This window comes from Xiphophorus couchianus, chromosome 11 (assembly GCF_001444195.1).
Source record: "Xiphophorus couchianus chromosome 11, X_couchianus-1.0, whole genome shotgun sequence".
NCBI lineage: Eukaryota > Metazoa > Chordata > Actinopteri > Cyprinodontiformes > Poeciliidae > Xiphophorus > Xiphophorus couchianus.
Genome location: NC_040238.1, coordinates 14,195,378 through 14,211,319, shown reverse-complemented (window position 1 = coordinate 14,211,319; position 15,942 = coordinate 14,195,378). Strand labels below are relative to the sequence as shown.

Below are 15,942 nucleotides of genomic sequence, written 5' to 3'. Positions count from 1 at the left end.
CAAAGTGCTTCACACTACATTCAGTCATTCACACATTCATGCACTGATAGTGGCAAACTGCTGCATAATAGCCCAGCTGCTCTGGCGCAGTCTGAAAGAGGCAAGGCTGCCATGCAACAGCACCACCTGTTGGGCCCTCTGACCTCCACCAGGCAAGGGGGGTTGAAGTGCCTTTGCCTTAGGAAACAACAGAGGCAGATGGATTGAACTGTCAACCCGCTAACTGCAGTTCAAACTCCTTCTCCCATCTCCACCATGTCATCTGACAACAATAGACAGGAGCATAAGATGGAGGTGAACTCTCCTGGGCCTCTGGCTGGAGAACTTGGAAGCAGGAATCTTTACAGCATTTAACTCAGCTGGTGTTTTCCAGCAGCTCCTGCTGTCCGACAGCCTCAGAATACACCAGTAAAATAAAGTTCAGACCAGCCTAATTCTGTAGAGTTTGCAGCTTTTCCCTTTGAACTAAAACATTTTAACTGAATCAACACACTTGAGTTCGTGCTGTCTAGTTGTAAACAGATTGAAAACCTTTGATCATCTCCAGCGGCAACGCCTCCATGTTGGGACTTCCCCTTTCCACAGCTCCCTTGAATCCGTCATTATAAACTGGGGAAGGATGCTGGGATTTTCTGCAGTGCCAGTTAGATAGCAAGTGAACCTCATTATAGAAAGTCAGGAGAAACTAAAGGTACAATCTGGACCAGACATGGGCAAACTACGGCCCCCGGGCCGTATACGGCCCGTTAGGCTTTTTAATCCGGCCCGCCGAACTTGTCCAAATTATTGTAAAAACCCATGGATGTGTAAAATCCTGATTCATTTCCCTTTCCCCTGCAATACCCTCGTTTCCCCGATAGACGGCGCACTAGTCTAGACACACTTTCCAGCTGACATTTCCCCCCTTCGGTAAAAATGAGCGGACCAAAGAAAAGAAAAGTGGACACTGAGTGCCGAGTGTTTAAAAAAGAGTGGACAACAAAATATTTTTTTACTGATGTCCGATCAACGGCTGTATGTCTGATATGCCAAGAAACGGTTGCAGTTTTCAAAGAGTACAATATCAGCCGTCACTTTGCCACAAAGCATGCTAACTATGCTAGCAAGCTGTCAACACAAGAACGGGCGGCTACTGCTCAGAGGTTGGCAGCTAATTTACAGACTCAGCAGAATTTTTTTCACCGACAAACTGCGATCCAGGAGTCAAGTACCAAGGCAAGTTTTTTGCTGGCATTCAAGTTAGCAAAGGCTAGCAAGCCTTTATCCGAAGGCGAGTTTTTGAAAGAATGCATAGTAGACACAGCAGATCTCTTGTGTCCGGAAAGCAAAGGCAAGTTTGAAAAAATCAGCTTGTCACGCAGGACAGTGACTCGGCGTGTGGAACTGATTGACGAAGATATAGTCAGCGAGTTAAACAAAAAAGCGGAGTCCTTTAATTTATATTCACTAGCACTGGATGAAAGCAACGACATGAAAGACACTGCTCAGCTCCTAATTTTTATCCGAGGGATAAATGACAGTTTTGAGATAACGGAGGAGCTTTTGAGCATGGAATCGCTGAAGGGGAAAACGCGAGGAGAGGACTTATATGAACAGGTGTCTGCTGTCATCGAGAGAATGAAGCTGCCTTGGAGTAAACTTGCCGGTGTCACCACGGATTGATCGCCAAATTTAACTGGAAAAAACGTTGGGTTGCTGAAGAGAATCCAAGATAAAGTGAAAGAAGAAAACCCTGACCAGGGTGTTACTTTTCTTCACTGCATCATTCATCAAGAATCTCTGTGTAAGTCTGTATTGCAGCTTAATCATGTTGTGGATCCAGTTGTAAAACTTGTTAACTTCATACGAGCAAGGGGACTTAATCACCGTCAGTTCATTGCGTTCCTAGAGGAAACCGATGCGGATCACCAGGACTTACCCTACCACTCTCGTGTCCGCTGGTTAAGTTTGGGGAAAGTCTGCCAACGAGTGTGGGAGCTCAAAGAGGAGATTCGTTCGTTTTTGGAGCTAATGGGGAAATCCGACGAATTCCCTGAGCTGAGCGATGAGGACTGGCTTTGTGACTTTGCGTTTGCTGTGGACATATTGTCACACATGAATGAGCTGAACGTTAAGCTGCAGGGGAAAGATCAGTTTGTGCACGATATGTACACAAATGTGAGAGCCTTCAAATCCAAGCTGATTTTATTCTCCAGGCAAATGTCAAACAAATCTTTCGCTCATTTTCCCACACTGGCCATGCAAAAGGCCACCCGAAACGTGAAGAAATACTGCAAATCACTGGACGACATGCACAGAGAATTCTGCCGTCGGTTCACTGATTTTGAAAAAATTGAAAAGTCACTTCAGCTGGTGTCCTGTCCCCTGTCACAAGACCCCGAAACAGCACCGCATGAGCTGCAATTGGAGCTGATCGATCTTCAGTCTGACTCCGTCTCAAAAGAGAAGTTCCGATCTCTTAAACTGAATGACTTTTACGCTTCACTTAACGAAGCCACATTTCCAAACCTCCGGAGGACGGCACAGAAGATGCTGGCATTGTTTGGCTCGACCTACGTGTGTGAGCAGACTTTCAGCGTCATGAACATCAACAAAGCCCGATACAGATCCCGGTTAACTGACCAACACCTCAGATCTATTCTGAGAATTGCCACAACAAAACTAACTCCAGACTTTGATGCACTGGCAAAAAAAGGAGAACAACAACACTGTTCCCACTGAAATGTGAGTTTTTCTACTGTTATGAAAAAAATAGCAACTTGCGCATTTACGCACAGCAGCGGTATACAGTAGCTTAATTAACATGCCGCACATCGCTCTCATTTTAAAGACCCCTTCCTTTCGTTGGGTAATAATATGTTCTGAATGTTGAAAGTGATTCCATTGATTTTTTTTCCCACTAAATGTTGATTTCTTTAATTTTTTTTTAATACATTTCAATCCCCAGGTTTAATCAATTACATTGCTTGTCCAAATGCTCCTGGCCCGGCCCCTCTGTCAAATTTTAGAACCCATTCTGGCCCGCAAGTCAAAAAGTTTGCCCACCCCTGATCTGGACACTAAATTACTGAGCTTTTCTGATAGACTTTGAGCGCAAACTCCTATCAGTCCTGCAGCTTTCTGAAAAAAGATTTAACAAATTTCACACCTTTCAACAGTGATTGGTGCTCATTGGTTTTTGCATCTAGTAATGATGGAAAACTACACTTTCAACAGCTATATGCTGCAGATTGAAGGGTTAAATGTGGAAGAGGCGTCCAGGTACCCTGTATTCTTCGTGTTGGTGTCCGTCTATCTGTTCATTATGATGGCTAACATTGGGATTGTGGCTCTGATTATCCTTGATAAAAGCCTCCATCAGCCCATGTATTTGCTGTTTTGCCACCTGCCTTTTAATGATATTCTGGGAAACTCTGTCATGTTGCCTCGTGTGTTGATGGACATTCTCCAGCCGCCAGCTGAGCGCCTCATTGGTTACTATGAGTGTGTTGTTCAGGCTTTCTGTTCCCACATGTTCGGCACCACGTCCCACACGGTGCTGATGATCATGGCCTTCGACAGATATGTCGCCATCTGTAATCCTCTACGTTATTCTGTGATAATGACCAACAGGATGGTGATGAAGCTGACCGTCTCTGCCTGGGGGTCGGCCTTGGTTCTGGTGGGGATTCTGCTGGGTCTGACCATCCGACTGAGCCGATGTAGGACTTTCATTGCTAATACTTACTGTGACAACGCCTCACTGTTCAAGCTGTCCTGTGAGAGCGTGGTGATCAATAACATCTACGGCCTGACCTTCACCGTGGTTCTCTTGACCTCCTCCATCGGCAGCATCATTGTCACCTACACCAGGATCACCATGGTCTGTCTGACCAGTAACAGCAAGTCTCTGAACAGTAAAGCCTTGAAGACCTGCAGCACACACCTCTTTGTCTACATGATTATGTTTGTTTTTGGAAAAATGAACATTGTGTTGCATCGTTTCCCTGAATACTCAGAGTACAGGAAAGTGTGTGTTATTCTGTTCCATGTCATCCCCGGCAGCCTGAACCCCATCATCTACGGCGTTCAGTCCAAAGAGATGAAGCGGTTTCTGTCCAAGCTGTTCCTCTCCAGAAAGGTTCTGTCGTCATAATAATGAGTAAAATTAGTTTTAAATTCTGAAAGCTGAGTGCGACTCGTTAGGTTTAAAACATCTGACAATGAAATGCTTGTATGTAAAAAAAGATAAAGGAGAGAGATAGAGAAATCCCCATTAGTTGGGAGTTTCAGAAAATGTAGGCGCTGACAGTTCTGGAGGGGTTTAGTTTATTGAATATAGAAATGTACATAGAATTGTAAAAACAACTTTATTGACCATCAAGAAAAAATCATGTATGCTTGAAAGTAAGGAAATATTCTGAGTATATTATGAGTATTTTTTAGCCAAAACATGTTTACAATGTCCTTAGACTACAATACGGTTATATTTATATACTATATTAAAGTCAAAGTTTAAAATATGTTAAAATTGAGTTTAGAACAAGTTCAGATTTTAGTCTTAAATTTGTCAAAGAAATGTAAACTGTAGTGGATCCAGACATACAATTGACCATGTTTAGGTTGAACAGCCCTTCCTGTTCGTCTACTGAGGGACATACAGTCACTGATACTGTACAGTAAACGTCTATCAGAGGCCATGTATGTTGGACATAGCTCAATGTTATGACTCATATTTTTGTCACTTTCTTTCACAAATAAAAACATTCCCCTTTTTTACAACCATCCTCATATGTTTGTTTTCAGGGAAGCCTCGTCTCTGAAATTCAACTGCAACTAATTCCTTGGTTGGTTTACTACAGATTGATGAAGGCTTTCCCATAGGTTATATTGGGAAAATGTTCAAGGTTCACCCCGTAGCACATGTTCCTGGGTAAGACTGGCCCAAAGAAACTTTCACCCTACTCTTGAATTAGAAAAATGTCAGGCAAATGTCCCACAAAGTTTTACCTAATCCAGTTCTTTAACCCTGGATTGATGGGTCTTTGACTCGGCTTAAGTGTGCTTATCCAGATTCAATTGGAGGTCCAGGTAAGCCCCCAGGAGGTGCTTTCCAATACTTCTGATCCCCAATTTTGATTCCTGGAATCAAAATTCTCCACTATCCCTGGAGAAGGGACAGCTCACACTGGCCTGCGAAACCTGGGACATTTGCCTAACACTAATTCTAATGACAGGCGTCCAGAAATTGGAGCATTTTGGGACACTTGTCAGACATTATAACTGCAGAAAGTGCAGGGCAAATGTCACTGACACCTGGGATCACTGTGGACACGCCTCATACATCCCACTGTTGTTCCCAGAAGTCCCATGCTTTTCCCATGTGTCCCAGGCAGCATTCAGAAAACTGTAACTTGCAGCCTGGTCAAAAATTCAGGCTCATTACGACATATCTTAACAAGATATTTGCTCGTTTAAGAAATATATCACCTTCTGCTGCTCCTAGAAACTTCTCGTCTTTGCTGACCTGACACACTCAGTCCCACCGATAAAATACATTGAGTCTGCGCAGCCTGCACACTGCCAAGCATCAAAATCTGACCTGAGAACCATTTAACATTTATCTGTCCTCTGGGGCCTTTTGCCACTTTTGTCCAACCTTCAAACTTGACAAATTAACATAATAATTAATGTTCTCCATTTTGTTCTCAATTCATCAAAACTGCTAAACATATGTGATAGGTATTTTGTTTACCTAAATACAAAGAAAGAACCACAGACAACGTTTATGAGTTTTTAACCAAGCTTCTGCAGAAGGAGAAAACACAGCAAACCACTTCTTCAAGGTGTTCATGCGTTCTGACTCCCTGCAGCAGAGCCTGTCTTTTTATTAACCAAAAGAAAGAAGGGAGTCGAGAGTGAAATGTGGGAGAGTGATAAAGCAAAGAATGGCTATTCTGAAACAAGGAAGAACACATAAACTAAGACACCGGCCCTTTAAGGAGGATCCCTAGATTAGAAAGCAGCTGCAGCTTCAAGGTTTAGGGAAAAAGCAAAGTTTGTCTTTCACACGGTTTAACAGATTCTTCCTCTCTGGGGTGTGAATACTAAACCTTTAAATGAAAAACAAACTAGTAACTACTTATGTAAGAATGATAACAAAACATAATTATTCTAACAATATGGACTGACGTAAGGTTTTGTTTTACTCACTTTGTGTTTTGTGGTATTTTTGCTGGATTTATAAATTCGCTTGGCTTGATGTGGCCCTATAGAGTCGAGTCATTTTTAATTCTGCGGTCTAATTTATAAAACATCGTCCCCACGCCTTGGCAACATGTCAGAGTCCTGATCCCGACCTGGCGGAAAAACTTTAGGATGAATTAAACCAGAGACTGCGAGTCCGACTGACACCGATGAAGCTAACGATGCTAAAGCTGCTTCAGGGTTGGCCAACCAAATTAAACCCTTTATATTAACTGTATTAACGGTGGCATCCAGTTTCAGTGTGTGAATGCAGGTAACCCAGCATACTTGGCCTTATAACGTGTTCCACACTAACCTAACCAATAGCGAATAACAGTTAGAAAAAGGTGAACTATAAATGGAGAGAAGGGACCTCAGAATCATGGGGGAATGTTTTGGTCTTTGACCCAACATGATTCACTAAGAGAAGACAGAATCAGAGATGATGTTTGACCATCTAGAACCAAATATTTAGATTTTCATCAGGGCTTTGCAGAGTTTGGAGGCAGAAATCTACATCTGAATCAGTCAAATCAGTCTGATTTACAAAAACAGTTCTTTATTAATAGAATCATTCACCAGTAATGCTGGTAACTACTTCAGGGACACATGACACCATAGTCAGTTAATCCAAAAAACGAAGACAATAAAGCAATTAAAAGACAAGTTGATTAAAAATATTACCTTTCATGAACTTTCTGTTAATGAATCAGAGAACAAGAACTGTTCCTTTGTTTTGTGTTCATTAATTAGGAACTTTATTTTGAAATCACATTTTCTACATAACTTTTTTGTATTTCAAAGAAAATAAATTAGCTTTTGAACTAAAACATAATTTCATATTAGTATTTTCAAAGACTTATACATGAATATTTATGAACAAAATTCAGTTAGGTGCAATGACAGCAGAAGATTTTAATTATTGTCTGGATCAGATGTTTAAAACATCTAAATACGGAAAATATAAAGTAAACATAAGAAATGTTTGAAAACAGAATTAGAACGGTGTTTGGATATCCATCATTATGATGACAGAACCTTTCTGGACCGGAACAACATGGACAGGAATTTCTTGATCTCTTTGGACTGAGCTCCGTAGATGACGGGGTTCAGGCTTCCAGGGACGATGTGGAACAAGATGGCTACCAGCTTCCTTTGGTCTACGAACTGAGGGAAGCGATGGACCACGATGTTAAACTTTCCACATACAAACATGATCATGTAGACGAAGAGGTGTGTGCTGCAGGTCTTCAGGGCTTTAGTGTTTATAGACTTGTTCCTGCTGGTTAGACAGACCATGGTGATCCGGGTGTAGGTGAAGACGATGCTGCCGATGGAGGAGGTCAACAGAACCACGGTGAAGGTCAGGCCGTAGATGTTATTGATCACCACGCTCTCGCAGGACAGCTTGAACAGTGAGGCGTTGTCACAGTACGGGTTGGTGATCAGAGTCCTGCAGCGGCTCAGCCGGACCGTCAGGCCCAGCAGAATCCCCACCAGAACCAAGGCCGACCCCCAGGCAGAGACGGTCAGCTTCATCACCATCCTGTTGGTCATTATCACAGAGTAACGCAGCGGATTACAGATGGCGACATATCTGTCAAAGGCCATGATCATCAGCACCGTGTGGGAAGCAGTGCCAAAAATGTGTGAACAGAAAGCCTGAACAACACACTCATAGTAACCAATGAGGCGCTCAGCCGGCGGCAGCAAGATGTCCGACATCAGGCGGGGCACCATGTACGAGTTACCAAGAACATCGTTAAACGACAGGTTACAGAAGAGCAGGTACATGGGCTGATGGAGGCTTCTGTCCATGCAAATCATGATTATAATGCCCACATTAGATATCAGTATGAACAGATAGATGGAAAGGAAGAAGAAAAAGAGAGGGTACATCGACATTGGAGTCACTTTTATCCCTTCCATCTGCAGAGTGAGGCTGTTGAAGGTGAAATTTTCCATCAGTCTGAAACAAAAGCACAAAATAAGAGATAAGAGGACAAGTCATCACAAATATGAAGTTCTTGGAACGTTTTAAATAAATTAAATTAAAAACTGTAAATATTACCAGAGTTTTCTTCCTTCCTCTTGATTTACTGGACAGAGTGGCGACAGACCTCCAGCTCTGTCAGTTTTATAAAGACGTCCGTTCATTAGAGAGGCAACGTCAACTCTGTGGTCATAGCAACAGAAATCAACCAGGAAGGTTCCATCATTGCTCAACTGTACTTATTGAAAGGTTAAATAATTATTTCATATGTTTTGAAAGCATCCGCAGTAATTTTATCCGACTTTTCCATTGTTAACGTGAGACAGCAGAAGAAGAAAGATGGTCAACCTGATAATGAAGAGATGAAAGGAGTCTGAGTCAGTGAACGCATCACATCCCAACTGACCGCTCCTTGTCTAAGTTCACATCCAAACAGAACCGGGTCAAAACCGGCTCAGAAACTGCAGACAATGCTCCACTAAAGGCCGTTATTGTTAGCTGTTAGCTTTTATCAGCTTCCTTCATCTGCCGACTAGCTGCTGATTGTGCCGTCTCTCTCAGAAACTTTACAATCCATCAGAGATGGCGGCCATCTTTACTGCCGTAAACAGAGCACTGCGGCGGCCATCTTTACTGCTATAAACAGTGTGCTGCGGCGGCCATCTTTACTGCTATAAACAGTGTGCTGCGGCGGCCATCTTTACTGCTATAAAGAGTGTGTTGGGCTGCACCATTTTGATGCTTTACATCGTTCAGTAGTTTGTCGAATGTGAGTTTCAAACGTGTCCAGTGGGACAAGAAGAGTTGAAATAGCTCTGGAGTGTAGAAACTCGTCTCCGTTTAATCACAAACTTCCCTTCTTTCAGTCTCCAGTACGAGGAATGAAACCCTTTTAGGGCAAACATGGCTACCACAACACAGCCTCACCTTTCAAAATAAGAGCACACAACATAACCGGAACTCCTCCATTTACATTACGAACAACGACACAAAACAAATTCAGATTTCATCAAATAAAAACTTTAAATGTGGCCTAAGTAAGCAGGTTTGGAGTAAAGTGTTCAGAAATGACACAGGTCTTTGTTTTCCTTCCTCTGGTTTCCAGCAGAGGAAGGAAACCAGGAAACTGTTACTGACTGGTAACAGTTTCCTGTTGCCAGTCAGACAGTTCTGCTGTTTGGTTCGTCTTCCATAAATTGGGAGCTGCTTGGATCCTGAAGGCTCTTTTTGGATCAAAGGAGTAGTAAAATGTACTCTGTAAAATGATATGATGACGTTTATTGTTTGAGAATCGCGGCAGATTGTGAGACTGAACTTCGAGTCTGATGAGGTCGTTGTTTTCCTCTACATGGTAACTCTATGTTGTGACAGTTTCTATGGGATCCATTTTGATGCAACTCTCTCGGTTGAATAGTTTCTGATATAAACAGGATCCCAGGCTGTGTCTGCAGCCAGATGGTCGGCTCTGTTTGGAGCCACTGGAAACCAGCAGGCACCAGCTTGTCTTACTGGTTCTCATGAAACAATAACCTGTAACTCATAGATTTATTGTTTTGCTGAAGTTGGATGATTGAACTGTTGAGTTTATTTGAGAAAATGTTGAATGTGTGTACATGCTCTGTTCCAGGTGAATGGAAAACTCCACCTTCAACAGCCTTACGCTGCAGCTGGAGGGGCTGATGATCACCAAGTTCTCCAGGCTCCCTTTGTTCTTCTTCTTCTTCTTCTCCTTCCTGTTTGTTCTGGTCGCCAACGCTGGCATGATCCTTTTGATCTTAGTTGACAGAAACCTCCATCAGCCCATGTTTCTGCTGTACTGCAGCCTAGCATTCAATGATGTTGTAGGAAATTGTCTCGTGTTGCCTCGCGTCATGTCGGACGTCCTGAGGCCGCCGGCTGAGCGCCTCATCGGGTACCATCAGTGTGTGGTTCAGGCCTTCCTGGTCCACATGTTCGGCACGTCAACGCAGACGGTGCTGATGATCATGGCCTTCGACAGATATGTCGCCATCTGTAATCCTCTGCGTTACTCTATGATAATGACCAACAGGATGGTGGTGAAGCTGACCGCTTCTGCCTGGGGCTCGGCCTTGGTTCTGGTGGGGATTCTGCTGGGCCTGACCATCCGGCTGAGCCGCTGCAGGACTCTGATCACCAACCCGTACTGTGACAACGCCTCACTGTTCAAGCTGTCCTGCGAGAGCGTGGAGATCAATAACATCTACGGCCTGACCTTCACCGTGGTTCTGTCGGTGGTGTCGGTGGGCAGCATGGTCATCACCTACGCCCGGATCGCGGCCGTGTGTCTGAGCCGCCGCTGCAAGTCCCTCAACAGCAAAGCCTTGCGGACCTGCAGCACACACCTCATCGTCTACGTCATTATGTTCACCAGCGGGAAGGTTTCCATCGCTCTGCACCGCTTCCCGCAGTACACAGAGGAGAGGAAGCTGGCCATCATCTTGTACCACATCATCCCCTGCAGCCTGAACCCCATCATCTACGGAGTTCAGTCCAAAGAGGTGAAAAAGGTTCTGACCGGGTGGTTTCAGCCCAGAAAGGTCCAGTCATCAGTCTGAGTCCAACAGAACCCGACAGCACCATCTAGAGGTTTACTGTGAATGAAAGCAATGATTCTGTTCATCCTTCCACATCACAGGGAGAAACTCCACAATCTATCAAAAACGACTAACAGATTATTATTAGTTGTAGTTGTATTGTTGTTGTTGTTATTGTTAAACATTTTATTGCTCAGGAGTTGCTGAATAATAAAATTTTTGAAATTAAAGGACTAATTAGTTTCCATTTATATTAGTAAATAACTGAAGAAGCTAAATATGAAAATGCATAAAAGCTGCTGAAAAAAATGTTTTTTCTGAAAACTATTGCAATGTTTTTAAAATGAAAGATTTAATTAACATAAAAATTAACGTCTATATTCTGGGTTTTACTCTGTTCGTTGTATTGCTCAGAAATATGGTGAAAGGCACATAAAACTATTAACATATTTTTTAAGTTGCAAAAATGGCAGTTATGCTTAATAAATGGGATATTATGAGCCAACTAATAATTTTTTTATTCAAAGCAATACTTTAAAATTTAAGGACTTTGTATTTTTAAAAATATTAGAAATAATGTATAAAGCACTGAACAAAAGTCTTGATTTTACTTTTATGTAATGCTGTTTATTTACCAGAATAAAGTGAATCTGAATTTTGCTTTTGACTTAATTATTTTAAGGTCGGAAACATTCAGTCACCATGGCAACCCTCTGGTCAGCGTAACAAAATGTAATATACAGTTTCAACACAAAATAACTTCAAATTTCAACAGGCAAACTTTACAATTAAACATTTAGCAATGATTTTAACTACTAAGACATGTTAGTACATGTATCTAGATATGTTCATTCATCTTAACATGCTGCTTTTTAAGTTTTAAATACTTAAAATTGGACTTTATCAAAGCTAAACATGAAGTTGCATCCACACTAAAACTGAGTTGCACTAAAGTAAACATATCTTTAACCATAACAAACCTAATTAACATAACATCTAAATTAATTTAAAATTACTCCATTATGTTATTTTTTCTCACTTTTCTTCGTGCCACCATAAGCAGGACGGCTAACTCCAATCCAGGGTTGGTGTTTTTCTTTCAGATCTGAATCAAATAATCATAATTTTAGCAGGACTCTGGAGAACCTGGCTGCACACTGACATTATTATTGTTGTTTAGACAATCTAGACGTTTCAGGACAGCAGCCCTGAAGCACCTTGAGTTTCCACCTTCGCTTTAAAGGGTCAGTTCAGATTTCAAGAAGTGAGATTCAGTAAAATAATGCCAGTGAGGTCACAGGTTTGAGATTCACAGCTTTGTTTTGTTTTGTTTGTTTTTTTTAGTAATGATTTCTGTCATTATAACGAAAACACACAATTTCCTCATAAAGTGATTTATTTTTACAATAATATATATTTGATGATGTATGTAGAAATCTTTATTTTATGGATAAAAAGAAAGGGAAATGCTCTTGGGAGCCCCCTGGTGGCCGCGGTAGGTCATGCACGCTTATCCGGTAATTTGAGCTGCGTGCAGCGTGCAGAGCTCCGGTAGAAGATAAGTTGGCAAAACAATGTCTCACAAAAGGACTTATCCTTCAAGGAGAAAGAAAATAGGACGAATATAAAAAAAGCCAAGATAAAGTTTGTTTGAATGTGTCTTGGTAATGTAATGCTTATAAAAAAAGATTTGTGAAGCTGCTAATAATTAATTAGCTTTATAGCGACCTTGAAGGGTTCAGTTCAACAGCCAAACATTTATGCTAGGGTCTTTGTGTTTGGACTTTATCAAAGCTCAGGGGATAAGATGAGCTTCACTTGTAAGGATCAGCCAATCATGATCCCCAAAATTAAGGAAATCGGCTCCCAGAAATCCACTGACCAATAAATGTTTCCTATATTATACATGTATATAATGCAAACAGCACCGTCAGAGATGCAATAAGTTTATAGCAGGTGTGCGAATGATCTAATCCTCTAACTGTTGATTGCAGCCAGTCCACATTGTTGGCAGAAACAAAGGGCCCCAAAAACAAATTTTACTTAGGGCCCCATGGAGGCTTGAGCCGGCCCTGATTTTATTATATGAAAAATGACAGAAATTGAATATAACACGTCTTAAGTTTGAACTCACATTTATCTACAAGTGTACAAGAGTCTTTCTAGCTGAAGGGGCAAATGTGGCCATTAAAGTGGATTACAGATGATAGAGAATAAATGTGTTTATGTTCCAACCAGCAGGATTTCTTCAGGAGTCGCTTTGAGTTAACAAGTTCAATTTAAGCTGTAAATGATCAAACTATTTATTTTTATCAATTAAAGCAATGTCAACACAGATTATTAACGCCAATGTAAAGATTTTTTCCACACTGCCCATGTAGTATAACAGATCCTGTTTTCGTCTTGCTGAAGAGCGTTTTCTGGACTGTGGCGCCCCCTGCTGGTTACAGCACACATAGCAGTCCCATCTGAACAGTTCTCTGGTGTTTTTACCAAAGTTAACATTTCATTCATCTTCACTTTTCTAATACTTTGAATCTAAAAACTGTCCTAATTTCATATTCCAGTCTTTTTTCCTTTAACCCACATTCTGAAAAACACGTTTCAGCTTTTTGTTTTCATGGAGGAAGGAGGCTGAGGTCAGGTTTCTCTCGGCAGAAGAGGGTGTGTAACAGCTAAAGGATGAGCGATAAATGTTTCAAGCTTGATGTGAAGCTTAATGTTGGCCCGGATGAAGACGGCCTGATGGTGGCGCTATCGGACCGCCTTCAGCCACGAATCCTGGCCGTTAGAGCCGACGTCCTGCTGATGTAAGGGATGCAGTTTGACTTGATTTATTTTTAAAAGTCTGAGTCTGATGGAAAAACATGACAGGAAACAGGGAGGATGTCAGCAAACACAAACAGGAAGTGAATGTGGAGAGATGAAGAAGAACCGGACAGTTTCAGTCTGACAACAAAACCCAAGAAAACATCAAATCAACTCAAAGAGGAAAACCTGAGAGACTTGCTGCACAAGAGTTAGAAGGATGGACTGGTCTGGGCTGAATTTAGATGCATGCCACACTTTTAAGATTTTTCCCCTTTTAAAAGACACCCTGACTTTAGGCTGGTTTATCTCACTGTTTCTGATTGGAACGGGAAATGAGGAGGAACATGAGCGGATACATCTGCTGGTCAACATCTGTTCACTTTTACTTTGGAGGAGTTTTATTTCCTCTGATCACCAGTTGTCAGTACACCTCCCAGAGCTCCCAGTGCTCCCAGAGCTCCCAGTTCTTGATGGTTTGGGTTCAGTTATGTTCCAGAGTTTTAGGTCAAAGTTTTGAAGTTGACCTGCCTCCTGGAGTCTGGAGAGAAAAGATAAAGCTGTTAATAATGAATAACTGGAGGAGGAGAGAGGGAGGCATGGTCAGCCTGCACTGAAAAAAATGAACAGCTGATCCAACTTAAATATATATACTATATTAATTGGTCACAAGTATCCATCCATCCATTCATGTTCTGGGGTCAGGAGGGGTTGGTCACAAGTAATCAAGTTCATTTATGAAGTTTATTAAAGGGGAAGTTTTATGTAAAATCATTTTATCTTTAAATCATGTTTTATAGTTTTTCTCTGGAGTGTTGCTTTGATGTTTGAGAAATCCTTTAATCTCCATGGCAACCATTCGCCTTTGAGGCGCAGCTCCTCCCCCACTCAGCTCCTTCAGACTAGCCAGCAGCAATTAGCGAACTTCTGCTGAGCTCCTTATAGGAGCTGCTGCTCAGAGCAACGCTGGTAAAAACATTAAAAGGTTAACAGAGGAGCCATGTTGGGATGACTTCCTGGAGGCGGAACTTCGGAAAGAGCAGGAGTTTTTTAAAGAGACAGAGGCCCAATTTCTAGATAAATTAGGAAGTAAAATTTATTTAAGTCATATTTGACATATGAAGCCTTTTATAACTGAAGGTAACACAGTTAGTTGATTGTGAATGTCGATGTGGCTGGAAAACACGCGACACTGCTCCTTTAAGAAGTCAAGTTAAACAAATCCAGATCAAATAAGTTTGATAAACTTCATTTAGTTCCTTTTGACCAATGAATTTATTTTCAGTCTCCAGCAGCGTAACAACTGCAGCCGGTCCACCAGGTTAATAAAAGTACAGCTTTAACCTCACAGCCGGTTCGGTTTAAAGGGGAAACCAGACTCCTGGTCCAGATTCGGAAATATTAATCCCGCAGGATAAGATATGGCAGAACCAGTTCGATCCTAGATCCAGATGTGAAGCGGGTGGGCCGGCCGGAGGAATCCGCTCCACTGGGTCAAACAGCAGATAAGCGGGTCCGACCGGTTCTGATGGGTCTCTGCTGCAGCCGAACAGAAGCCGAACAGCGTCTCCAAGCTTCCTGGTTCCTCCCGCCGCCCCGCCTTCCTGCCGCTGGATCGGCTTCAGGCTGCAGCAGAGGAGCAGAACCAGAACCAGCGCCGCCGCTCTGCTGAAGCCTTCACAGTAAGTCTTCCTCTCTGTTTCCTTCATCTTCATCATGACGGGTCTTCATGCTGCTGCTGGTCTGACCGTAAAACGACCTGCTGGGTTTAGAGGAGACCTGAAGCCTGAAGCAGCTGGAGAGACGCGGCTGTTCTGATTTCACTGAAAACCTTCAAATTAGATCAACTCTGAATTTAATTTAAAATAAAAAAAACAGCTGATCAATTAATCAGATCACCATCTGCATGAAAACCGGAAATGTGAAACTTTTTCTCTTTTCGCATTTTATTCCAAATGTTTGCAACGCGACCCTGACGGTCTGCTGTAAAACCTCCTGATAACGCCGAGAGTTACTGATTAACTCAAACTGCGGGACCTGCAGGAGTTTCTGCAGCACACAGCCTGTCAGAACCACCGGGATCCGGTCCGGTTTACTGCAACTCCAAGAGGACGAGTCGGAACAATCAGAAGATTTGAGCATTTAAAATCAGCCAAACCAGAAAAGATACAAAAACACGCAGAGATGAAAGATTAAATGAATCTCAGGTCAGCTTGACGTGATGATCGGAGTCCCCTGAGAGCATCAGCCTTTCTACAGGAGACCCGGTTAACGGGAACAGCGACTAAATGTTGGATTAAAAAGAAACAATCAAAACAAGAAGAGAAGTTTAACTCTGGACTTACTAGAGTTCAGGAAAAA

The 15,942-nt window shown here is 42.2% G+C and overlaps 3 protein-coding genes across 3 annotated transcripts; 2 read left to right on the top strand and 1 right to left on the bottom strand.

Moving 5' to 3' along the window:
- The first annotated feature begins 3,190 nt into the window (after nucleotides 1-3,190).
- LOC114153447 (olfactory receptor 52N2-like) lies at nucleotides 3,191-4,135 on the top strand. The gene has a single exon (XM_028031999.1). It carries the CDS (start codon nucleotides 3,191-3,193, stop codon nucleotides 4,133-4,135), a length of 945 nt encoding a protein of 314 aa, XP_027887800.1.
- A 2,683-nt stretch (nucleotides 4,136-6,818) lies between these two features.
- LOC114153028 (olfactory receptor 52D1-like) lies at nucleotides 6,819-8,865 on the bottom strand. Its single transcript, XM_028031257.1, has 3 exons — nucleotides 8,567-8,865; nucleotides 8,297-8,401; nucleotides 6,819-8,194 (listed from the first exon to the last, which is right to left on the bottom strand). The coding sequence occupies exon 3, from the start codon at nucleotides 8,188-8,190 to the stop codon at nucleotides 7,249-7,251; it is 942 nt and encodes a 313-aa protein (XP_027887058.1). The 5' UTR covers nucleotides 8,191-8,194; nucleotides 8,297-8,401; nucleotides 8,567-8,865; the 3' UTR covers nucleotides 6,819-7,248.
- Nucleotides 8,866-9,849: 984 nt separating this feature from the next.
- LOC114153027 (olfactory receptor 146-like) lies at nucleotides 9,850-10,879 on the top strand. The gene has a single exon (XM_028031256.1). The coding sequence runs from the start codon at nucleotides 9,850-9,852 to the stop codon at nucleotides 10,792-10,794; it is 945 nt and encodes a 314-aa protein (XP_027887057.1). The 3' UTR covers nucleotides 10,795-10,879.
- Nucleotides 10,880-15,942: the final 5,063 nt, after the last annotated feature.